Source organism: Bombus impatiens, unplaced genomic scaffold (assembly GCF_000188095.3).
Source record: "Bombus impatiens unplaced genomic scaffold, BIMP_2.2 scf_0526, whole genome shotgun sequence".
Taxonomy (NCBI): domain Eukaryota; kingdom Metazoa; phylum Arthropoda; class Insecta; order Hymenoptera; family Apidae; genus Bombus; species Bombus impatiens.
The window spans coordinates 722,866-748,840 of NT_176945.1; the positions used below are offsets into that span (position 1 = coordinate 722,866).

Sequence of the window (25,975 nt, forward strand, 5' to 3'; positions counted from 1 at the left end):
GAGCTGCCGCTAGAATTACGGTCGACATTGTCCCAGATTCTCAGACGGTGGCATACGGCCGAGCTACGGATTCCCTTCTCTTATAGCAGCGTGCGCGCGCGCTAGTTCGCAACAATACGATTTATTTACGTTGCTCACCTGGAACGGGTATAGAGAGGTTTTTCGCGTGCCACACGGGCCTACGGTAAGTCACCGTTAACGAGGCGTGAACGCGCTGCTGAATTACGATTGTTTTCCATTTAGAAACGCGAAACACACCACCGCCGCCAGTGACAACGTTGCGTATAATACGCGCGTATCAGTCGAGCGATAATGGCGAGGCTACTTTGAAGCACGCCGGTACACACGAATATAGTGAGTTGTACAAGGAGAGAGAGAGAGAATAGCGTGTGCGATGCTTTACATGATCGACTAATATGCATGCGTTGCATCGTCGACGATCGACGAACGACGATGACGAAGACGAAGAGGACCATCGTACACACATGCGTTATAAGAGAGACAAGGAAAGACGTGTGTGCCACTGCATCGTATACCGTTGCTATCTCTGGTGTACCATGGTAATTTTTCATCGTACGTTGAATTATTAATCAGAAAACGGCAAAAGAGCGCGAACGTGTCCCCGCGAGATTAAAGAAGTCGCGCGGAAAGATCGGCCGAAGAAGAACGAGGCGAGCGCGCGAAATTGAAACCCGTATTACCCGCGCCGCCACCTCCCTTATAAATATTCCGTGTAACGATGCCTCGCGCTAGATTGATTTCCCAATTAAATGTAAATGAACTCGTAGCCTGGCGAAGGGGCGGAGAGGGGAGGGGAGCCGCGGAACGAGTTTTATAATGTTCAGTTGCGCGCGCCAAGGAGGTGCGGGCTTGAAAATCGTAGGCTAAGCACAGCGTGGCTCTGGTCAATAAATTAATTATTCGTCGAGGGCATGGAGAAACAGAGGGAGAGGAAAAAAGAGAGGAACATAGAAGAAGCCTGGCACCATCTTCTTCGACGCTGTTCCTTTCACCCCGATCCTGGTCAGCCCTCTCACCCTTCTCGATATTTATGATTCTCCTCGGTATTTATTTTGGCTCATTTGTCCATCGAAAACTGCCGCGTCATCGGGCCAGACTTTCAACTTCTTCTTCTTCTTCTTCTTCTACTTCTTCTTTTTTCCCCCTTTTTTTATTCTTTTTTTCGAGCCTCTGCTACCTCGAGGAACCCTTTCGAAGTCTGGTTGGCTGGTGAAAACCGAGGTAGACCCTTCTTCTCCTAACGATTTCTCTCGTAACTAGCGAGGGACATTGGTGATAGATGTTGTCTAACATTGAGTCATCTTGTGATTCGGAAGATTTTAATAGCGGTCAAAGGAACCGATAGGAATTGTTACCAGCGCTATTATTCACAGGCTTTTATCTCTAAAGAAAAATGAGTGCGTTTTTGGCCTGGTTTGTTCAAAATAATAGCAGAGTAGCTCGTGACGTTTATTTTTACAATACAAAGAGAGGAATACTAAAAGAACGAGAGATGTAACCATTTGCGATGAAATGACATGTCATGCACGTCGATTGTCTCAAAGGTAACCGTAACGTAAGTCCAAGCACGTCGCTTGATCTCGCTGTTTAGAAGTGGCTCTTAACGTATAAGGGCACACGCTGAAATGAAGAACGATAACGAAACTATATACATACTTTACTATGATATTTAACCAAATTAGTACTACATATACGTAGATATCAAAGAAACTGAGTGAAGGAAACAAGCCTTTCTCCAAATACATTGGACGAATACATAAGCCCATAAAATTTCTATAAAAAATACAAATTGACCATTTCGATCACCCCGATATTTCCGGTGTATTTAAAACAGCAAGTAACTTTCAATCGCTTTGGTCGCACTCGTCACACGCGTCTATCGGTCACCATCGGCGAGTGGTTTAAAGCCATTCCTATAGCATTCTCGTGGAAGAATTTGCCACGCGTGATCTGGTCTCCCCCGCAATTGTCGCGAATCATTTGAAGAGGCTCGTTCCGAAGGGGACGTAATCTTCGGACGGATCTGAAGAGAAGCTGACAAGCTGAAAACGCGAACGATCTGTTTGCAGAGATAGCGAATGGCTATTTACAAAGAAGTCACCGGGATGATCGTGTTTTGTCCCGTTGGAGAAGCGCGACACTGTGTTTTCCTTGGCCATCGCAAACATTTCGGCTTCCGTTTTCAGGGTGGTTAACTCTGGACATTCTCCGATATTCACGGGGCCCACCCCGGGTATTTATTCTGGCTCATTTGTCCCTCAGGAACAGCCGCGTCATTGGAGGCAACCTCGAGCCGCAGGGAGACCTTTTTTTTTCTCTTTCTCGTGCACCAAGGATCGTCCCTTCGAGAAGGTCTCAGGTGTTAAGTAAAAACGAGTAGTGGACCAGCTTAAACGCGAGACGCCTGGAATTCGTTCATCCACGAAATTCCAACACGAGTCGAGGAAGAAAAGGAAAGCTTTAAAGGAAATCAGGGAAATTCTTTTCGAAGTAGATTACCATTTGTTCTGTCATCCCTCTAGGAAAAAGCCCCTAACAATGATTTACAAAACCCAATAATACGTCAGCGAGGAGCTCGACGATATGTTTCTACGAACACGTTCGAGATACCGATCCTGTATGGACGTTATTTCGCATACTGGCGATCGTAAGAGGGAACGTACAACTTCTGCAAGACGAGACGCGTCGTTTTCTTTTTCCGTTCTCTTTCTTCTTCCTCCTTCTCTTTATTTCTTCTTTCAAATCGTGTCATCCCCTTCGCGTTCTAACGCCCGACTGCCGCCCGTCAAAAGGAGAACACGTCAAAGAGCAACGACGGCACATGGCCCGGTAGGAGCGTCGCTCGAGAGATCGAGAAACTCGTTCAAAAGTAATAGCCAGGTCGTTTCAGCTAGATGAACGATCAGCCACCAAGACGGAAGGATTGCGACGAGGCACGTAAGACTTGCGTAATATCGTCGGGTAAACGAGATTCCTGAAATCCAGCTCGACCGATTATGTCAAATGACGAAAAGAGAGAGAGAATTCTCTATGGTTTTCTCTCTTTGCCGCGAAGGATGGACGACCGTCCAACGTGAACGCGGGAAGGAAATAAATTCTGCCGGCTGAGTATTCTCGGTGACGCATGCTCGTCGAATTGCTGCTCGTAATGAGCGGCAGAGGATTTGTCGAGCTGTGCGCGATTCGTACGAAACGCGGCGAGTCCCGCCTCGGCAAAAATAACTCCTGGCTTGCCAAAAACTTCGTCGTAAGCACGAAATTGTATTTAAAAAACGACAGAAACAGAAACTCTCTATGTATTTGTTCCTTTTTCGACGCATGAGACTTCTTTTCTAAATAGAAACTATTATTGTTAGATTTATTAGAGATTCGGCAAAGATATATATAACTCTACGAAACGAAGATAAGCGAGGTTGTAAAGAAGGATTAAAGGTAACGAAATAAAATTAAACAACAGTTGTTAGGAGATTTGTAAGGAACGTTAAACAAGAACAAGTTGTCTCGGCATAGTCAACCGGGAAGACGACTTAAGTCTAGCTTATCAGTATCTTGGACATACTGGCAATTCGTTACTTATGCATGTGCTCTTCATTTTTATTAAAAATAAATTGTATCATACTCAGGTCTGCAACTAGTACAACTGGCTAAAGTGGAATGAATTCTCACTCTGCGGCCAATTCTCTTCGAGTCTACATGAACCTAAATTGATGTTACATTTCGACGACTATTAATTAACATATAAATAATTTTTAAACGTTTGATTTTTGTATTCCATAGAATTTTATCGTCCTTCGCGTGTACCACGCTTTTTACGAGTAAAGTATTCCAAAGAAAAAGACGGTATCTGAAAAGATAAAACGTGAAGAAGAAAGATTTGTTTATTTCGAAGAATTTAGCGATCTCGAGGTGTGGCATCCGGGGGGCCGATTTTCGGCGGATGATTCGTATCTGTGACCGCGCATCTTGCAAATGTTCCCACGTTAAATGAACGGGCAGGACAACAATTAGCAGGATTCCAGGGACACGGGGCTAGAGAAGGGCAGAGAGCGTACGTAATGGAGTCGCGTATCGCACAGCCATCTTGGCATTAACAGCCCATGTGGTATTATCCCTTGAAAAAGGACAATCCCCGGGGGTTTCTCTCTGTGCCCCCGTATAACAGAGGAGCAACGGCGGAGAAGGTCGGTCAGGTACTTAAACACAAAAGTACTTAACCACGAACACCGAAACTAATGGCGCCTTCGCACCAGGTAAAATTTGCGGTCGTAGGATATCGGGGGAGGGTCTGTTTTCTATCTCGTGCTCCATCATCGTCGATGGAACCACAATTCAAAAGATGACGACCTTCGGCCAGACTCTAGAATTCTTCACAATTCTTCTTTATCTTTTTGTTTTCTTCTTGCTTCTTCTCCTTTATTTACGACGAGTTTACGAATAACGAGATCACGAACGGAACTCGAAATTCCTGAGCCCGATGTACTCGGTGGAATTTAATGGCCCCTCGAAAATCCAATCGACCAGCATGACGAGATACTATAAAGAATGTCTGAACGATGAATTTTCTGTTTCTAGAAGCACGCGAGCTTCGTCATCCTCGCTATTCACTGTCTAATCAAGGAAGAGAATTGCCTCGTTTCTGGTTGTGACGAGTGAAAGAGGGACTCGTACGAGTCTCTGGTCGGAAGCTGTTGGTCAAGGTCGCGCATTCTCAACATAAAGAGAATATATAGCTCGGTGTAAAAATGAATCGACACGTGAATGCTAGGATCACGAGGTGTCTGTTCGCTAGTCTCTTTTGCTGTCCAGGAATTCCATCTGACAAAGATCCTGTCAGAGATGAAAAAAGAAAATTCCTTCGGCGAAGAGAGAAGGGGGATAGAGAGAAAGAGAGAGAGAGAGAGAGAGGAAGAAACGGCGGAGAAAAACAGATGGAAAAAGAGAAAAACTCTTCCCACGAATTGAATGCCGCTAGGAAGTACTACTCCAGGCAACCCTATTACCTATCGAATAAAAGCTGGAGATCCAAGAACGGAGGGATAGAGGAGAAAAACGCGGAAAAAGCCGGACAAAGGGGAAACGTAATTTCACAGATCAAGATATAGACCGTGCACCGTTCGACTGGATCTAAATCGCAGGACCGTGACCAATGGGGAAGACGGTACACCACTAGGATAGAGAGTTCGCGTATTTCCAGAGGAAATCTCGAGCAGCCACGAAGCTCACGGATATAATGCAATGGGTTCTTCTCTTTGAAGGGAAGTTCCTCTCTCCCTCTCTCTAGGCTCGAGAATGGCACAGTCGATTCCGGAGCAGAAAACATGCTGCCCAATATGGCGAAGAAAAGCCAGCGGACTCTCTTCCCACGAGCTAGACTCGCCGGACTGATTGGCAAACAATTAGCAAGGAGGACGGTGCTCACGGTGCGAGAAGGGCACGATGAAGTACTAAACGCGGGATAGGCATGTATCACGCGGGCATCTTTGCTCGTGCATAGTGCGTACCAGCGAGCCCTCTCACACCCCTTCGCGTCCTTCTCTCTGCCGCTCGTGTCTCGAAACAATGAGAACAATGCCGCTGGTCTTCCGCCGGAGCGGACAGACAAAGCCCAGTTCCACGACAAAACCATCGTCACCATCGTCACCATCGTCGTCGTAGTCGTCTGCTTCCTCGTCGTCGGACGTCGTAGCGACGCGTCGGTCTCCGGGCTTGGTTAAGGAACCAGAACAACGCTTGACAACGGGACCAGAGAGAAAGCTTACCAGGGAGCTAGACACTGAGGCATGGAAACAGCGCCGCTTCGCTATTTTCAACGTCTGTACACGCTTTATGTGCATGCTGCTAATAGAACATGAGTATTGCCTCCAATTTTAACGAGAATTCTGTCAATTGTTTCATTTTGTGAAGCTTGTTGGAATTATCGCTACCTGGAAAAGTCTCTGCACAAAATTGGCCAATTTTACCCTCATCGTTTTGTCATCTCCCTACTTGGAATCTTGATCGTGTTATATAGCAACGAACTCTTTTTCTAACTCACAAAAAGCTCGTAAATCTGCCGTAACTAATCTGACTTACAAAATCTTTTACAGTTACATTCCCAAACTTCGAATTAAACCTGGAACCTCTTCTTTCATTAAATACAGTACACTACACGCGTATGTATACCAGAAACCGGTGAAAAATGGGGGTAAGGAAAAGAAGAGACAGAGAGAGAAAGAGAGAGCAAGAGGGAAGCAACAACAGCTATGTTGCTGCGTCCATTATATTGTTTTGAATTAAGCGCGCCGTGGCTGGTTGGCTGGGCTGTGTTTTAATATAAGGGTTTTGGATTTCACGTGCATCCACCGACCCCAAACCTACGCTCCCTTCGCGACCCCCGCGCGCCAGTTTCAACCCCCCCCACAGAGCAGGTCGTCATGTTCCGTAGTTCTCCACGCAACGTAGAGCCCTTCTGTGTGTCCTCTCTCGTTCTCTATCTCCGTCACCCGTTGCCCTGCACGTTTCCCTTCCTTCCGTCCTTCCTTCTCACGCGCCCTTCCTCCTCGTATCTCTCTCTCACCCTTTCTCTCGCGAAACTGCACTCCGATACGCCCGTTATTTTCAGCAACCCCGTCGAATCGAGTTCTTTTTAATTGGTGGGACGTTTGCGCGTTTCCGTGCGCGTACACGTATATTCTTTCTCTTTCTCTCTTACGTATTTTAGCCTTCTTTCTCTGCCGTTGATTTCTTTTTTTCTCTCGTTCCGTCTTTTTTTTTTTTTACCTCTCTTTCGCGTTCGTTTCCTCCCTGTGCCTCTGCTACCACACGACGCTTCTTTCTCTACCAACACACGACAGTTTCACGTTTTCTCTCTTTCACGACCGTTGTTTTTCGACGGCTGCACGAATTCTAGGCGTCGCGACAAAGGAACAACGAAACGGTGGCGGACCACACTTCCCTAGCATTAGTCGATGTCGCCTAGTTCGAAGCAACGGACAGCCAAGGTTCCGGAATGTTAGCGCGCTAATGGCGAACGCGGTCCTCGCGACGACGCGCGGTCCATCCGCCGCCGCCTATCGATCGTTTCAGGCCCGTGTTTTTATTCCGGTCGCGATCATCGCGTCAAAGAATCCCCCGCAAAAAGGCCTCGACAACCCGCTGAACAACGTTTCACTCGCTAACGCCTGCCTTCCTTCCGGTAACGATAGGAATTTCGCATGTTTCGATGCATTTCCCAGAAACACGCGTCATCCTGGAATAACGATCGTAACGTTGCACGCTGGAACTAATGTGTTGCGACGGTTAAAGTATTCTTTTCTAAGAAGTGTTCTATCAATTTAGAATCTTATACAAACTACTTAGGCTATGATTCTTTACAACATGAGCCTGTACCTGTAATATATTTTGAATAAATGGCTGTAGTTTACAAATACAGTTTGTTAATTTCGAAAGGAGGTACGAATTTCTTATGGTCATTGATTCGCTGTTATTACGTGAGGCGAATACTCGTATACGATACATGGAATAAATGATCAAACGGTTGGTCAATCTCATGGTGTTTCATTGAAGAATTTCACGATCAACCTTACGAACAATCATCACGCTATAACTTTAGAAGCGCTATATTTTTAAAATACTCAAAATTCGAAACACACGCACGATAGCGAAACGTCCAATAAAAAGAAACAAAAATTCTAACTTTGAATCTCAATAAAGGCAAATTTTCCCTATAAATCACTAAGGAAAAATTTCAATCGAAAAGGGAAGCAAACGACCCTGATAACAACTCGAGGAAGGTCGAACATAACCCAATGCGCGGATTATGAAACTATTCAGGGCGTGAGAAGTAGAAGGAGAACAAGAGCGTAAAAAATGCTCACGGTAAAAGAATGCAGTCCAATTTGCACGCGACTTCCTAAGAATCTGCCAGCGGATTCCTGGTCACCTAATTGCCATTTTACGCGCGGCCTTTTATCGTGAAAGCCCCGGCCACGAAAGCCCCGGTTGGTGCCACCTCTCAAAGGCGTTGCCAAGGCACTTTGTATTCCGCAAAGAGCGCCGCTCACGGAACACGCGTTGTTTAGCAAATTGTCGCCACCGCGGTGCTTAATCAGCAGAAGATCGCACCTGCAAACCCCGAACACAAACCAGCTACTTGATAGTCCCTCGGGAACGGTTTGATCTCGTGACGCTGGCGGCGCACGTGGGCTTCGAGATAGCGCATGTCCCAACATTCCTTAGGAAATGCGTTCTAAATCGTTGGCATCGTGTCGTTAACGCGTTTTCTAATCGGCTCACGAACACCTTGGGAAACCGAACGTTTTTTACGAGACCAGAATTTCTCATTCCGGCCTCCGGTGGTTTAAAACTGTCGCACCAACCGGGACGAAAATAGAATGAGAATCGTGGAATGAAGCGGAGTAACTCGTTCGTTCTCTGGATTCGATCAACCGTATATACAGGGTGTTCCAGGGATAAAACAATCAAGGATCAAATTGTGAAATAGTATGTATGTTATTGGTTATCGCTGTAGTTTCCAGTGTTACGATAAAGTAAGTTGGTTTGTCAAGATAATTTCATAGAAAAAAAAGATAGAACTTGTTACGAGTCAGATTTGGAAGTGTAGCTGAAAAGAGCTCAATAAATTTCTTCGAAACCAATTGATATCGTTTTTATTTTCTATGTATATAAAGTTTGATTGTAATTCGATAAAGCTATCAATTCGTTTGACCAGTGAGTTAAACAAAAATTTGGTCCTTAATAGGTTAATACGGATGCTCGTTGTATCGATTAAACCGTCCATAGGTAATCGGAAAACAACAAATTCCACGCAACGATAACAAATACTTCTATCCATAATATAATATCAAAATATAATATACTGCATATGCCACTGATCGTAAACCACGTTTACTGCAGACAAATATTTACCATTTTTCAATAAATCACACTGCTAAGCACTTAGACAAATATCCATCCACTCGCTGAAAGAAATCGCTAGCGCCCTGTTTCCGGTCAATTATTCGAAACAGCATATCGCTGCGCTTCCGACGATTACGGCTAAAGAAACTAATGACCAAGTGGTGGTAGAACAATAGAACCAGTCAGCGAGCCAAGAGGCAGCTACCCGACCGTCTCTTCCATAGCATCGTACGTTCTCTATACGTCTATAGTCTGTACATATACATATACAAAAAAAAACCGAGAGAAGAAAAAAAAAAGGAAGAAAAACAGAGGGAAATAATCAGACTGGGAGCGTCCATTGACAGATTGTCCACGGTCCCGTGGCTTCTGTTCCGAAAGATCGACCGCGACAGCGATTCATTCACGAGCCGCGTGTTTGCAGTCGGATTTCGGGCGAAACTGCTTTCGCGCCCATTTTTGTTGGAGGTAAGCGTACGAGGGTTCGTCGAGACACGCTCGTTGTCGGAAATAACGACATAATGACATGGTAGAAGATGAGTGCCCGAGGTAGGTAAATCCGAGACAAGGTACGGGCCAAGGGTGCGAGCAGGACGGTGAAAGGGAAAGAGAAACCAGACTGGGTGCTTGGCTCTGGTAGGGATATCCAGTAAGGAAGAAGAAGGACAGACGTAATAAGAGAAAAAGATGGGCGGTTGGGTTGTGTGCGCACCGACTTCGAGTCGGAAGCGTTGCTGACCATCGCTGGGTAGGCCGGTGGTTCATCAAGTCCCGACCAGTTGAAGAGAGCTCAATAGGCACTCTCCGAAGTTCTTGGCTACGTCACGCAACCCTTTATCGCATCGACTCGGTCTAATTTTATTTACGGTTGATCGCCGGTCCGTAGACGGGCGTGATTCCATTAGAAAATTCACGGGAAGTGCATTGAGCGCCACGTTTACGGAATACGATGCACGAACGAGTTTCTGTGGTAATTATCCGGGGCAACTAGACTCCGCTAGAAATGTGGAACGATATCAGCACCGTCTTAAGTACTTAAGTACTCTGTACTCTGGCGGGCGATGACTGGTCTAGTTGGCTGATGTCTGACGCCTGTAGGTTTCCAGATTTCATTAGCTTATCTTATCTTTCTCTCCGCGTTACAACCGTGGTGTAAAAATAAAATTAAAAAAAAAAAAAACGCACATTGTTAGGATCCATACGTCACGCATTAACAAGCATACTTCTTCGCCGAAAAAGGAGAAGAAAGAAAAAGGGGACGTATTCCGAGTCTGAACGTAGAAGAACCATTACCACCATCACTTCGTCACCCGTTCCCGACGACCGTCGACGTTAAGCATGATCGATACGAGGCGAATCGCGGAAAATTAATGTCCGTCTCGCGGCGGCGGTGCTTCATCGACCGTGAAGAATCGACGAGGAGGAAGAACGGGTTCGCGGAGGATCCTGTACTACTACTGGTTTCGCGAGCAAACGCAACAGCTCGAAGCACGTGAGATAGAAAGATTCGGTATAGGATCGTCCTTCGTTCGTAGGTATTAAGGTGCCTGCTGACCTTGTAAAGAACGTCACAGTAGATGCAAATTGTTGGGATCAACGAATAAAGACAATCGATTAAAATATCGTGCATAAATTAGCAACTCGTAGTGTATGCAAAATTGTGAAAATTATTTGCGGAAATTTTTAAATGAAATAACAATTATACGAGCCTTTTGGTAGTCATGTCGATCAACTCCGTAAATTGAGAAGTACAGAATAGTGATTATCTCAAATACAAAGTCTTCAACGTTTTTAACCATCGTGTCGTGATTGTACCTGGTTTCGGTTGTATCACGAATTTAGAACCACGTTATATAGAACGAGAAAGAGAGAAAGGGATCGGGGGACACAGAGGAATATGGGATCAACGATGCTGAACGCGGCACGCTCTCTTTAACACCGAATCGGCCCAATTTTGCCCACTATTTAGCGACGCCATGCTTCACCGCAGTCAAATTAGCCGTCTGTCCAAGCACGCCGCTGCACTCGTATACACTCGCGTATACATACACACGCAGAGATAAACGCAAACGGACCCGCGAATCCACTCGGCGCAACAATGCTATTCGCTCGCGTGTACACGTGAATCTGCAAATTTCATTCATCTCGACGGTTCACGGGAAGAGGACAAGGGGGTGGAGAGGGCAGGCTCTCTCGATTTTAGCCGGCTTTTTTAACCCGTCCCCGACAACGAGCGTCGACATCCGTGTGGCACACCTATAGCGTGTCTCGTTTCCCCCTTTTCCGATTTCACGCCGATCCTCGTTAAATCGCTATTGTCACGTACTTTCGATGTAAATCATTCGCGAAACAAGTTCTCTCGAGCACGACCGATTTCCCGTGTCCGATAAACCGAGCCAAGTACAAAGTGACGAAAGCTCCTACAATGACGTGCAAAAATCTTCGTTCTCGTAGATTTCCTTACTTTTCTTCTATCGTTACATAGAACTTTTCTATTTGAATATTATCATATTATTATTATTGGAAAGTTTCTGTTATCGAATGAGACGATAATTTGAATAATCCTTCAAGAATACGTAAACATTACCGAATCGTATTAAATTTAAAGACTGTAGAAGAAACGCGTAATAAATGTCCACCTGTCACATGGATTAATTAATTAATCTTATATCTTGAAAGTTATATCTGTATTTCAATTCGAGAGTATGTATATATTCTACCACATTTTAGCACGTTTTACTACGTTGACCTTTTATAAAATGCCGTTTACTTTAGAAGTTATATCCTATATAGTTTATCGTATTGTCTGTTATCCAAAAGCGTTACACCCGTAAAACCAATAGAGTCTCACTTTTCAATCGCAATCGTATTCAAATATTCTCTTTTAATCGGTAAATAACAGGATTCAATAAATAGACGATAAATAGCTTTCATTCTGAAATCTTCATTCGTAAACTTGCATCTCGATACAAACTAAATCACTCTAATCAAGTAAAATGTATGCTAGTCTTTCTGTATGACACAAGAAAAACATTCAGATTCGCCAAATAACGCGCATACACTCAAGTTGGTAAAAATCAAAGTTGGTTCTCGGTAATCCGTCGCGTTGCTTATAATTCAATATTTGTTAAAATTCCTGAAATCCTCGCTCACGGAAGAAAAATCTTTCCGAGCGAATAGCTCTCGACGCCACTGTACGCAAAACACAGTTGACGCACACACGATTTTAACGCGGAACGAATTCCATTCGCGTAATCGCTAATGCAGCTAATTGCGCGCGGCTGACACGATGCGATACCCTTTTACTTTCCCTTAGATATTTGCGGCACTAACGCGGCTCTTTCCTCTCGGAGAGCAGAGATAAACTAATGGAGAACGCGCGCATTGAACCGCGCCGCGAGTTTCTCTGGAGCGTAAAAAGAAGTCACCAGAATGTTCTCCCGTTTGGTTACGATTAATCGTTTTAAAGACGTCGCGGAAAGAGAAACAATCCTAAGCGCCGTTTCCAGGCGGCACTTTATCATCGAGACCGAGCAGACGCGCGAACGTTCGCTCGTAAATAAATCGTGAATCCAATTTGTGGCCGCCATAAATCAATACGAGAATCATGATTCTCAAAGGGCACGGAGAACGCTTCGAACTTCGACTGTCTGACGAACCGAGACCGACGACGCGTTCGAGTTCTTCGCGATTAAAATCTTTAATTGCCTTGAAAACGTCTGTTTTCCGATCCAAGAAAATAATCCACGAAGCCATTAAGTCCGATGCGGAAGAGCAACGCTATACGACATCTTTGTAATTTCTTAACGGTGATGCTGTGCAACTTTTTTATTTGTATTTGTGTTTTGTTTCATCGAAACGTTCACATTCGTCGATTTTAATCGTCACGGACGAAATTATTGGACATGTAAACTATCGAATAATTCCCGAAGGTATCGTATAGGGAAAGTCAGGTGTTTCGAAATTGCGGTCGTGTCTTGTACGGACCGACACTTTGTCCTTGAGCTCTTTTCTCCAACAGGTAAAACGATACGAGAAACAATAAAATGATGAACACTCACCATAGACACAGGAATGGGTCCTCCGGCGCCATTGGGGTAGGGGTACGGCGAGACGAGGTAGCCCATGTTGAACGACGAGGTATGTGGCGTCGGATCCACCTTACCTGTTTCACAAATCAAGAGAAAAACAACAGGTGAGCAAGACAGCTTGAATATTATTAAGAATTATCAAGAAACAGATCTCGAACGTGCATTCGTTGACCAGAATTATTCTTAATCCTTCGAAGGTTGACTTTTTCCTTCGAACTACTAGTTTCGGAGAAAAAATATTTCGAGCGCTTGATTTTTAAATATTCGTTCATCTATACTCGTTCGTTTTTCATTTTCTTTTATCTTGCGAATTCATTCGTTCGAACCTTAGATCCGAAGACCTGATTCTTAAACAGCCTACGCAAGCAACAGCTATTTTCGATTTAATTTCGACAAAAATAAAACAAAGTGTTAATTGCTCGGATTGTATATTTCGCCTCATTTTTATCTGTAATATGATAACGGAACGTCGTAGCTGCGGTTAAATTAAAAACGCGTTAAAAGGCGAGACACTGCGCTACAGGCGTGAAAAACCCAACGAACCAACGACGTTTATCTTTCCACGCTTATCCGGCGTAAATAGTCTCCGAATAATTACATCCTCTGATTTTTCCTTGCCAATTAAACGCAGCTACTCGCACGCAACTTACACGCACGATTCCAGGCATTCCTCTAACCATCTTCCGCTGGTACGTCTACATTAAACCAGTTCCATTTAATGGACTTAATTCGCGCTCATCTAGTAGATGCCACCTCGACAAGTCGTTCGAGGGACACCGAAACGATGCGTAACGCGACATTCGCCCCTAGCGCAGTTTACAATTCTTCCCTAGAAATCAACCGGTAGTCTGGGCCCTTTAAGCACAGTTCGAAAATGGATCACGATACCGGAGAAACCTTTCGAGTTTATCCGTTCCGCGAAACTGGATCGCGGCGAGCAACAAGAATCCGTCGGCGAGCGACGGAGGACTCTCCTCGCCAAGTGATACCGATCGTCTCTTTGGTCCCGGGGCCTCTCTTCTCCCGATCCGTTGAAGGCGTATCCTGTCCCGCTCGAGAAGCCAACAGACACGGTCCCCGTTCTGCGAAACTCGATCGTTTCGAGAGGTAGAAACCTGCTTTCAGGATTCCAACTGATAACTATCGTCCTTTCTTCTCTTCTTTTCTGCTCTCTCGATCTGTTGCTCGTAGTCGCGCACGAGGGCTGGATGGTGAAATCAGGATCGCATCCCCTCGGGTCTAAGATCGTTATCAGAAGCGAGCGACGAGTATCTTTAGGTGATCGGCAACGCCATTATTTTATGGAGAGAAAGTATCACCCGTCGGTGGTTAGGGCTACGCGGTAGCGGCCGCTATTAAGTCGGCCACGATGGATCGCGAACGCCGCCATAAACCTCTCGCCGCCGATGGAGTAATATAACAACCGGAGCCATAAAGAACGGTTGGAAGATTCGCGGCCGAAAAATGCTGACAACGAGCTCTGGACATGCTGTACGGTGCGAGTATCGGCGACGATAACAGCCAAATGATCTCGGTGATCGACGTAACTACCTGAGTATTATCCTTCCGCGACACCCGATCCGCGATCGAGTAAGGAAACATAACGTATAACTTGCGAAGGTTGGATGGAAGGTGAGAAATAAGATATTGATATGAGATCAGTTCTACATTGGTACGCTTATTAGTATGTGTGTATGTATTTACGTAGTATATTAATGCGATTAGTTGGATAATATGTAAGAACAATTGCCCAGATCAACGCTACCCTTGTTATGATAGATCTGTTCACGTGTAGTTGGGATTTATTGATTTTCCTCGTTATCGATGATTTCTTATTCAAACAATACATGTTCATATGACTTTATTTAATCAAATATCAGATATAATTAGAATATAATTATAACTAAAATTTCTTCATTTATGAACTACCTACTTTTTAAAATTAAAAATTATGTCATATTTATAATGGCAAAAATTAAAATCGACCGACCCGAAACCAATGTAATTTTATTCGCCAATCCTGTTGTTATTAGAAATAAAGCGAAGAAACAAAGTTTGGTTAATAGATAAGACGCTCATTTAGTAACTTTGAGACATCCTGTATGTCAATATCAAAACCATCGAAGTACGGACGCTCGTTTTACGACGGAGATTCATAGTCGCGAATTTTGACCCAAGTCACGGAGCTCGAGTCTAGCCCGGCATGGCGACCGAACGATTTAATATGTTCTGGCAGTACGCAGCGCGATGCTTCGTCTCGCGTTCTCTGGAAAAGGTCAATGGTCCCGCGTGCTCGAGGGACGATCGAGATCATCTCTCCGCGGGCCTCGAACGAAGAATTAACTCTTTCATGGTCGTCGCGAGTCTCGCCGCGTGCGTTTCACGCGGCTGCTGCAACCGCTCCTTGCCGAAGTATTAATTAACCGCGTGGTTCTCGGCCGCGCGACTGATTTATCGCCGTTTACCGCTAGCCATCCGGTCGCATTGCTCTCGTTGCGAATTGTCGCGACGCCGTTACGACCCATTTTCACGGGCGTCGATGAGAAATCGACTACGAGGGAACATCTACTCGCGCTGTAATTTCCGATTAATGGCTAATCTTCCTAGAACTGATGGCCCTTGTGAAGGCTACTATGTATTAGTTAATAGAGGCACGGTCTACGATGATTCACAGAGTCACAGCAGATCGTGGATGCTGTAATATATTTCTCTACGGAAATGAATTCTTTCCTCCTTGTTTTGCAATGATCGGAAATAAACGTGAAAAATTAATATTTAATCACTCTCAAGACGTTATATGAATCGCTCCATATATCTATGTTCCTGCATTTACATTCCCTAGCTCGAGTGAATTGTTGAGCGAATCGACAGTTGAATCATGGGAATACGAGAAGATATGGTATAGTAACAAATTAAGTAAATTACATGTATGTAAGTACATGATCGTCCGCGTATCTAGTAATAATTTGAAAAAACCAGGAGTACTATTCCATTTACCTGACATACTTAATATGTGCATATATAATGTATTGCAGCTATAAAAATGACATCTCAGCGTATAATAATAAAGTATCGTTTAATTTCATCGAATCGCAGTGTAATATACAGAAGAGCAAAACAACAAACCGCGTACACGAGCGGTTAAGATGAAGGAAAAGGAAAAAGACACAGCCTGAACTTATTAAGACGCGAACAGGCGCGAAGACCGTGCCGCATCGGCGCAATTCACACGGACTGCGGACGATTAAATTGTCAGCTACGCGGCTCTATAAATAACGCGACACGCAGCCACTCGACTGGCTCACGCACGCGACATACCGGCCGCGAGGAATCGCGTCGAAGGATCCTCGTTTTACCGCCGCGCGATGAAAATCGTATTTCGTTCCGTGCTGATCGCCAACGGAGCAAATAGACTTCGCTTTTAACGAAAGTTTTATCCGAACCGTGGCTCCGAGAGTCGCGATAAAATTGTCGCTAAATCTTCCGCGAATTTGTCCCGGTTTACTCGTGCGTCGTAAAGCTTCCGTTTTATTGGAACACGCTTCCTGCGCAGAGTGAATCGCGGCCGCCATTTTGGTGGCTGATAAATCGGAACAGCTGAGGACAACTGTTGAACGAGAGTGGCGACGATTCTTCGAATTCTTTGGAAAAATTTCTGAATATATCCCGATTATCATATACCATTGGTGATCCTGTTAATACTTTGCGCTTGAAACACGAGATGTTGGCAGCGTTAAGATGGCTATTCCGTTGCATGTGAATGTATTTAGGGATGAACATGTTCCTTATCGAAGTGATATTTCTTACGACATTTACACTTTTAGAAATAAATTTATTAGAACTAATTATTATTCGTACGACATCAGTTTAAGACACAATTTCAGTTTAAGTACAACGAAATCAGTTTAAGTACAATTTCTAACCACACAATAACGAAATAAAAAATGTGGGGTGGTTTATTATACGTGTTGGTTGGTTTGTTAAAGAGACGAGTGAGGAATTCGTAATTGTCAGTTACTTTAAAATCACTTTAAGTACAAGTACAGAGGGAGTGTATACCGTTCGTAATCGTCGCTCGCTCAATGCTACTGTTCAGCTCTACGCTCGCTATTCGACTGTCTGACTCGCTAGAATAATTGTCCCAGAGAGCACCTTAGTCTATTTGTATCGGCTGGTGTTATTATAAAAGGTTCAAATGTAACTTGACAATTACAAATAAGGACGATAATATTTTGTCCGGAGTTCGTTTACCTTTGAACCTAGCAAACCAAGGCACAATAATACGAATCTCTTCCGATTCAAATCTTCCGTTGGCTCATGTACCGCTGCAAATGTGTTCGTTGTTTCGGTAAAGAATCGTACGTACACGTATACGGCCATAGAAACCATTATCGAACAAAAAATCATATATCGCCAAAATTTTCGAGAAAATAAAAATCGCTAACAACTAAGCATCAACGCGTGATTCCATGAATTTATGAAATATTCTATACCAGATTTATTACGGGAAATATCCAGCTTGGCGAGAAAATCCAGCGTGAAGCGGACGCTCATGTATTAATACCAAATTGATTTTATTTTACGGAGTTTTTACAGCAAAAATTAAACGGATACCTCCCGCTTGCTAACTACGCGAAAATAATTCGAAACTATAAAATATCAACAAGATTCGTACGCTTGAATTTTTCTCTAACCACGAGGCTTGAAAAATTCACCACTGGATAGATAAAAAGATAGACTTTCGAAGCTGTAAACTGGAAAATAACTCGAAATTATAAAATATCAACGAGATCCACATTCTCAAATTTTTATATTACCGGGAAAGTTGAAAAATTCTTACTCGACAGGAAAAGAGATAGATTCGTTTTCTCTGCTCGCTACTGCGAGTTCCGCTCGTCTCTTTCCGAATGCATATCCTGAGTGCACATGTGCGCCACACTCCTCGCGCCAAAGTTTATTGCCAGCCCGTCCCCCACAGCCCCCCTGGTTCCCGCCACATCCTTTCCATCACGATCAGCGATGCCTCCTCCACCACGCTCGTCCTACTGCGTTCCATCGGCCTTCCATGCTGCACCGACTCTCCAACACTTCGTGATCGTGTTCTCTCGCTCTCGCCCCTTTTAAGCCTACTGCCTCCTCGTTCCTCTCCCGCGGCTTTGTTTACCTCGCAGTCTTGTTGGAATAATACTTCGGCTCGGTAATTATAGATGAACCGGCGCTACGCGACCCCGTCGTCCACCAAAGTTCCTCTTCGGACGATTAAAGTATGGAGCATTGAAAATTTTCAGCGAACACGTGAGAATGGATGCGGAAGAAGAATTGTTTGGCCACTGGAAGAGTGGTTTGATTGATTTCGAAGAAAAATAGAATATCGATATTCCATTCTGGAAGAAATTAGACTTTTTACAGCGTGCAGGGAAGTATTCCTTTATGTTTGATGTTTAATTTTTTATAGCGTGCTTTCGTTTCGAAAAATCTGAAGATATTCTGAGATTGATATTACCATTGTTGTTACATTGTACAAGCAGTTAATAAGAAAACGGTGGAAGGTTCTTCGCACAAAAATAAAAATTTGGGAGGAAATAAATTGAAGAAGGAAATTTCGCTTGCATCTTTAATCGCTCAAGTGTGCGTAGGAAAACTTATACGAAGCTACAGCGATCGAACTTGGGATGTTCGTGAAAATACTGACACAGTTTACAAATTGCACGACATTCTTTAGAAGAAGGACGAAGACAAGAAACGGCAAAATATGAGAGGCGAAGGAGAACAAAATAAATTAATATGAAAGGATAATGTTCTAAATCGAAATAAAAGTTAGAAAAAGAAAACGCACAGGGATACAATTTTTAAAGTACGCGCTTCCATACGGTTGGACCGGTAGCGGTCTGACGTAGAGATCACGGTGCATTCCCTACAGAGGGGCGATGCACGGGTTCTTAAACAATATCCGCGGGTTTCCCCGCAGAGTAACCCGCGAGTTCTGCATCAACGATCCCTGGAAAGGCGCCATTGCAACAGAGAGGAGGCAAAGAGCGGAAGCCGCGAAGAGATTATTATGGATTCGCATGTTCTGAGTGCCCTCGATTTCGAGCCGAGTGTTCTCGCGGGCATTGTCTGCGCCGGGGATCATTTTCGTTTGATGAAAACGGGAAAAACGATGGGTCGGGCCGTGTCGCTCCGTTCTCTCTATTACAAACGATAAATCTATCCGTTCCCTCGCTTTTTCCCCTCCATACCATTCTCTTTTTTTTCTCTCCTTTTTTTTCTACCTCTACAATTTCGTGACGAGAGGGGCTGCAATGATCATCACGGTGTTCGGTAACGAGGCGCGGGTGGCTGATATAGACTTCGTTTGTACCCGACGATGACTCGACGGATAAAAGAACGAATGTCCCGTGTGTCTCGAAAATATTCGAGCGGAACGACACGCACGAGGTATTCCGAGTTACAGCTCGTCGTGGAATGTCTGAATAGCGAAGTTTGAGAAAATGAATCGTTTGGAACCACGTAGAGAAAATGGAAGAGACATCCATGAGATTCGAAGATAGGATTTCTTATACACTGGATATGCAATTTATTAGAACTCACTCGGAAGACAAACAACTCGTGCAAATAGATTTTACCAATTTTCCCCATTATCTGTTAGTCTCTGTTCGTAATAGAAATTTACGTTGGAGTAATTGAATTCGACAGACAGAAGTTTAATTAACTCTGCTATATATTTTCGAGTCTATATGAAATGAGAATGCTATATTTCAATAGACATTATTAAAATATAGTTCTAAAATATTTGATTCTAGTATTCAATGTAATTTGATGATCTTTATGAATGGAATATACTAAAAAGAAGATACCTGAAGAGATACAGATACAAAGAAACGAGAAGAACAGCAGAATTAATCGGCATCGACCAAAATTTCGTTCGAAATTTAGTTCAGATAAGTAGAATTCTATTGTAAGCGTCGGACACGTATCTACGTTTAACGCGAATAAGAAATGCCACGTTAACGGAGAAAAGGAAATGGCGTGAAAGCTCGTAAAGCGTTCGGTGGAATTCGAGACTCGAATCGGGGCTGGATTCCGGTTAAAAAGGACACGGGAGCGAAAGAGCGTGCCGTTAATGCCATTATAGGGCAAGCTTGTGTGTACAGCTTGTTGTCGGCTGGTAAATTACTATAATTGTGAAGTTCCGGCGATTTTTAGATTAGCTCTGGTCCATCAACGCTATATGCCTACCTACCGACCTGCCGACACTGCACCGCCACGGCCCGGCGGTTCTCAAATTCATGGCCAGTCGAACTTGCCCATTTTTTTTAGACCTCTCTGATACCGAGAATTTGTATCCTAACACGGTCAGAAACATTTAAACGCTAGAATTGTTCTATCGTTGTATACCTTTCAGAAATATTCGATTCATCTCCCGAGGACGCGACAATATTTCGTCTTGTATCACAAGTCTGAACGTACACATTTTAATTTCTTTTTAAAAAACCAAGTTAAATACTTTTTTTCTTGGATTAAAAATAGCTGTACAATATATGGATAATTCGGTTATTTTACGTTCAATCGCAAATTTCTATAATCTATTTGTCGTAACAATACGAAGATGGTGGAAGGGAACTTTCACTCAAAAGAACAGAAAATCGGCAAGAAACCCGAGGAAATATAAGAAAGACGATATTGTAACTAACAATACGAAGCATCTCCGGAACATTTTCTAAAATTGGCAAGAAATTTTCAAAAAGAAACTCAAGAGAATATTACATCCGTTACGCGTTACGCGAACAATATCGATCTACGAATCAGGATTTTCATTTCCCTCAATACCAACAACTTCGAGGTTCGTGGAGAAACTTTCCGCGGTAGGGAAATTAATTCCGTGAGTCGATTCGTGCCAGGAATACGATTTCGTCTGAGCAGAATTCTCGTAGATTTATCACAGGTTCTTCCGTCTTCCAAGGGGGGAAAATACGATGGTAATAGAGAGAGGAGAAAAAAAAAGGAGCCACGGATTACGACGCCCCCTTCACCAGTTTGGAAGCGACGTCCTGAAAGGACTGTACAAATTCCTGTGGAGCCGGCAGGCTAGACCCTATTGACCTGTGTCAATAGAAATCCGTACTTGTGCCTCTCGTCCACGAACGTTTCGTGACCTCTCAACACAGGGGGCCTCCTGTTCGATTTGGTAGACGAAGAAGGAAATGGCGGGGAAAAAAGAAGCAAGAAGCTAGAGGTAAAAATTTTCGGCACCCGATACTCTATGCAACAAGTGCCTGGTCCTAGCCGCAGATGCCGAATATTTTCGTGGAGCAATTTTCTTGGAGAATTGTCCCGTGAAACCTGTAACACTGCCTCTTACAATTAGTCACGGAGCCCTTGATGAAGGACCATGACGCATTTGGTTACAAGGGAAAAATATGGGGTTTTGGTTATACGGAATGAGATGTTATAGGACTAAATGTTGCGAGAGTTTTTTGTATTCCTTTGTAAAGAATAAATTATTCTTTAAAATTATCGTTTTTATCGTAAATCTGACAATCAGAGTTTCTAGAAGAGATTTACTGAACGAAATGGGCTTTGTTATTTCGTTAAGTAAATCGTTAAAGACGATTTATTATTGAAAAAGGTGAGAACCGAAAAGAAAAGAAAGGAACCGCACAATCTCTCAAACAACGCAGTAGGAAGTTACAACCCTCCATTGGAATTGTCCTCGAACAATACATACTGCGTTCAAACTGTGTACCAATCCTAAGTCTCGAATGACCAGCGTACGAACGTACGAACGTAATGAAATAATTACTCGGGAATTTTGTAGAAATGGCGTCCAACTTCCAAAGAAACGAAAGAGACGGTTTTAATTTCATTACCAAGTAAAAGTTTTAGTGAAAGTCCAGAATGTGCTTTGCGTATTCGCGAATCAAGCACGTTTACGAAGAATCGTGGCAAGAATTTTTGCCAAGATATCTGGTGGATCAGAAGGGACGCCCTCGCCTGACGGTGAATGGCTCCAAGAAATCCAGTAGGAGTCAGGTTTCTAGCACAGAAAGGACCGAGCTTTCGGTAAAACGTCGAAATGGGAATGCATGACAGCGTGTAACCTGGTGACCCTCGACGCGGGAGGTCCGTGTACAAGGAATTAGACAGCAAAAGGACGAGAGGGGAGAGAGACTAACTGAAAGGGCACCGAGAAATTTCGTCTCCAGACACACGCCTTTGTGCAACAAGTGCCGTGTCGTAGTCACCGCGTGCTTCTTGACTCTGATGAATTTCCCCGGAAATCTGTGTCCCCCTTTGTCAGCCGAATCACCGGAACCGGACATTTCATGGGGTCTTACTATCGCGTGTAAATACGATAGTATTTACCACGAACCGACGATGAGACACCTAACTGCGACGCGTGATTGGATAGAATTGCGTTTTCCGACTATTTTCAAGTCGCAACGTCTGTAACTTTCGTGACAATCAAGTAACTTACGAGCATTGTATGCGATCTTAAATAAAGCAAAGACACTAAAAACTAAAGGTATTGTATGTCAGAACATAATTGTTGAAAATTTTCAATTAGAAATAATCGTGGCGATCCATAGAATTTCCTTTGCGACGCTCTTGGATGTTCACAGGTTGCAACACGAACGATGGAAGATCGTTCGTGACCGCGGTACGATTTTCGCCGGGATAGGCCTGATTTTCATTAGAGAAAGCTGCGCGATTATTTATCACCGAGGCGAGGACGGAATCTCATTATCGTGCACCGCGGTATTTGCATAATATAAAGGCGGACAGGAGAGAGGGCGAAACTAGTTCTATGGTGTCTGCTGCAATGAAAGACGACGCTCGGAAAAGCGCACGTGCGAGGAGACGTTGGATCATCCGAAGACAACGAAACGGGTTTTCGCCGTGTAAAAGATCAGCAAGTAGGCGCACCCTCGTAATGGGACCCGGAGATTCCTGACAGGCCTCGAGGCCAGACCCACTGTCACGTACACGGGGCCTGCGACGTGCTAGGCTGGTTAGAATCCAAGAGCGACTGCGAGGCCATCGAGCAAACGGACCGATCGAGCCGATCGGAAAGGCTGCTGTACGTCCATTTTAGACGTCCATCGAATTTTAGAAATTTCTTACTTCGTATGTCTGATCGTGTACATGTCACATAGGCTACGAATAGTTCATCGTGGTCGCTAAAAGTATCATAGGATTTTAATTAACCTGTTAATCGGATCATCCCTTAACCAGAAGCTTCAATAATCATGAAACTGTAAGATAACAAAGATAAATCAATTTCAACTAGTGGCGGGTTTTAATTCTTCCAAATATAAACATGATATAACTTGCTTTTAGTAGAAATAAAAGAACGCATTAAAATACACGAGTTATATAACGAGGTAAAAAAAATACAAATGATTGTACTGTTCTAATAAAACGAGTAAAAAATCAAAGATCTGTATCCATCTAATTCAAAGACATTCAGATGAAATTCCTTAAAGCAAGAAGAAGTTCGATAAGTTGGAATACGTGGTTTTTAACATAGTACTCCCACAGTCTATCTATCAGAGTCTATCAAGAAACACGAATCCGTGGTATCCGCAAGAAATTACAACAACGCACATTCTCCATTTCCATGGTTCAACCTGGATGAATTCTCGAATCTAAATATCCGTGTATCCACCGGATCCTCTCTCCAAACATGAATTTTCTGGGACCGAGAAGGATGCAGGTTCTCGAGAATTTTCAACAGTTCTGTCATCGATTCGGGCGAGAGGGAACCGCGTACGAAAACCCGACTTGACCGGAGGTCAATGTGGGCCCAGTCTGAGCCTCGTTGCAATCTACAACGACGAAGAGGGCACCAACGTTGGTGAAAACGAGACGGGATAAAGAGGAAGGAGAAAGAGGAAGAAAGAGAAGGGAGAAAGATCGTCGTTGAAGAGAAGAGAAGAGGGCAGAGGCCTCGAGGCAACAGACCTACTGCCGGGGGCCTCGCCAAGCACATAGGTGGTTTTGACTCGGCACGGTCCTCGGCATGGCAAGACCCGCGCGAAGGAAAGCAACAAAAGAAAGAGAAGACGAGCACACCACGGGACGAACGGAGAGGAACAGAAGGAAAAGAACGAGGAGGAAAGAGCCTGGGTCTGCCTGTTTGACCGCCGCCTGGCTGGCTCTCTCTGCTCTCTCGACTCTGCCATCTTCTGTCTTCTTTACACTCGGAGAGGTCTTTCGCTCTTGGCTCCTCCGGTGGATGTACCTCTCTGTCCCTCTGACTGGCTCGTCTCGTCTCGTAACAAGAGACGGCGCGGACAATGGGTGCCGTGCCAGCGCCTTCGGCCAAGGCTGCTTTGGCCAGTCCGCACAGCTTCGAAACACCATTTACGATTGCCGGAATCACCGAATTCCCGCCGAGTGAGAGCGTCCTCTTCTGCATGCCGGTCCTCTCGCGTCGTCTCGCGCCATCGATCGACCGCAGCGGATTGTACGGATTTTTCGTGGCGCGGAAAATTGCCAATTACGATCATCGTCGATCACATTGCCGGGTTTCGTTGATTGTGAGAACTGCTTTATTTTCCAAGTTGGTTACCATCAACCACTTGTCTTATAACATTAAGAGAATATCTTAGAAGCCAAACCGATCAACTCCGCTATCTATTAATTTCTTGATCTCAGTACGTAAATTGACGTACGGACGTTGATTTTCACTTACGGTAAAACCTGAACCAAACCATGAATTTCAATTTGAATAAATACCACAAAAATCCCACTTCTCCGAAAACTATTTTGAAAAATATCCAAATTTCGTCCACCGAGACGAACGTCCTGCCCGATACACCAAACGTAAACCTAACTGAAAACTATAAACGCAGTCGCGTGTTCTCCAAAGGGTGTTTCTCCTCCTGAAACCCGACGAAGTCCGCGGCGCGAATTCAAATCTCGTTTACCGGCTCTCGTTTCGCATAGTTTACGAGTATTCCGCGCAAGCAGATCAAGATAGAAGCAGAGTACGAGAGGAACGCGGTAATAACACGAGAAAACATAGCGCGCTCGCTTTCGCGTCCATGGCCGAGGGTTTTACGATGGTAATGGGGCGAGATAAAAACGAGATAACCGGGGGACGCCTTGAGAAGAAAGCGAGAGCGTGACGCGTCTACGATAACGGTTAAAAAAGGAAAGTAACCGGCCGGTTATTGCTCGCCGATGAGTTTTTAATCGACCGCGATCTCTTTCGACAGTCGACCGATCAAAGAAGAAGAGAAGGTCAATAACTTCAGCTTCGCTATTTTTCTTATTTTCCAGTCATCCTTCCGTTTAACTCTTAGAATACGCGACAGTTCAATGGTTAATTCCATCTTCCATTCTTCTCTCTTCTTCCTTATTTGCCAGTGGACGTAGACGATGATACGATATTTAACAATTTGAGTCTTCAAGCATTAAGCGATAAAAGAATAACGTCAAACATTGTGTCTGTAAGCACATTTTCTCTAAATGTACCGTGAAGACATCTAAGAATCTGTCCTTTGTTGCTTACGGCATCTCTGCAATTATACAAATCGAATGCTAAACTAATCGTATCAGCTTTGTCCACCGGAAGAGCGATCTATTTGATCAATTCCTATTATCTTTGAAACATTCGTCGCAACGTATACTATAATAGGGAGTTTGTCCTTCACTTGTCCACATATGACGATGTACTTTTCCGCTATGTTCCGTAGAAAATAAATAAATAAATAATTTCACCGCGAGTAAAACATAAATGGAGTAAGAAGAACAGAGTCGATCGAAATAGAAAAGGTTTTGTTCGAGATTCATCAGGCATTGAAAACGATGGCGAGCTACACGAATCCGAGATCTTCGTGACAACGTTTAAAACCAGGCCTCGTCGATCACGAGCGTGTGACGAGACTCGCTATCGGCGAGATCCGTGTCATTCGAGCCACAATAAGCTCCATCTGACGGAGCATTTTTTTCGTGGG

General features: G+C 44.1%; 1 protein-coding gene across 1 annotated transcript in view; it reads right to left on the reverse strand.

Moving 5' to 3' along the window:
- LOC100745788 (protein pangolin, isoforms A/H/I/S) overlaps positions 1 to 25,975 on the reverse strand; it is a 297,400-nt gene that overhangs the window by 247,274 nt on the left and 24,151 nt on the right. Inside the window, exon 4 of the mRNA XM_024369121.2 lies at positions 12,981 to 13,084. Coding sequence (XP_024224889.1) covers positions 12,981 to 13,084 — 104 coding nt within the window. The remainder of the gene's footprint in view (positions 1 to 12,980; positions 13,085 to 25,975) is intronic.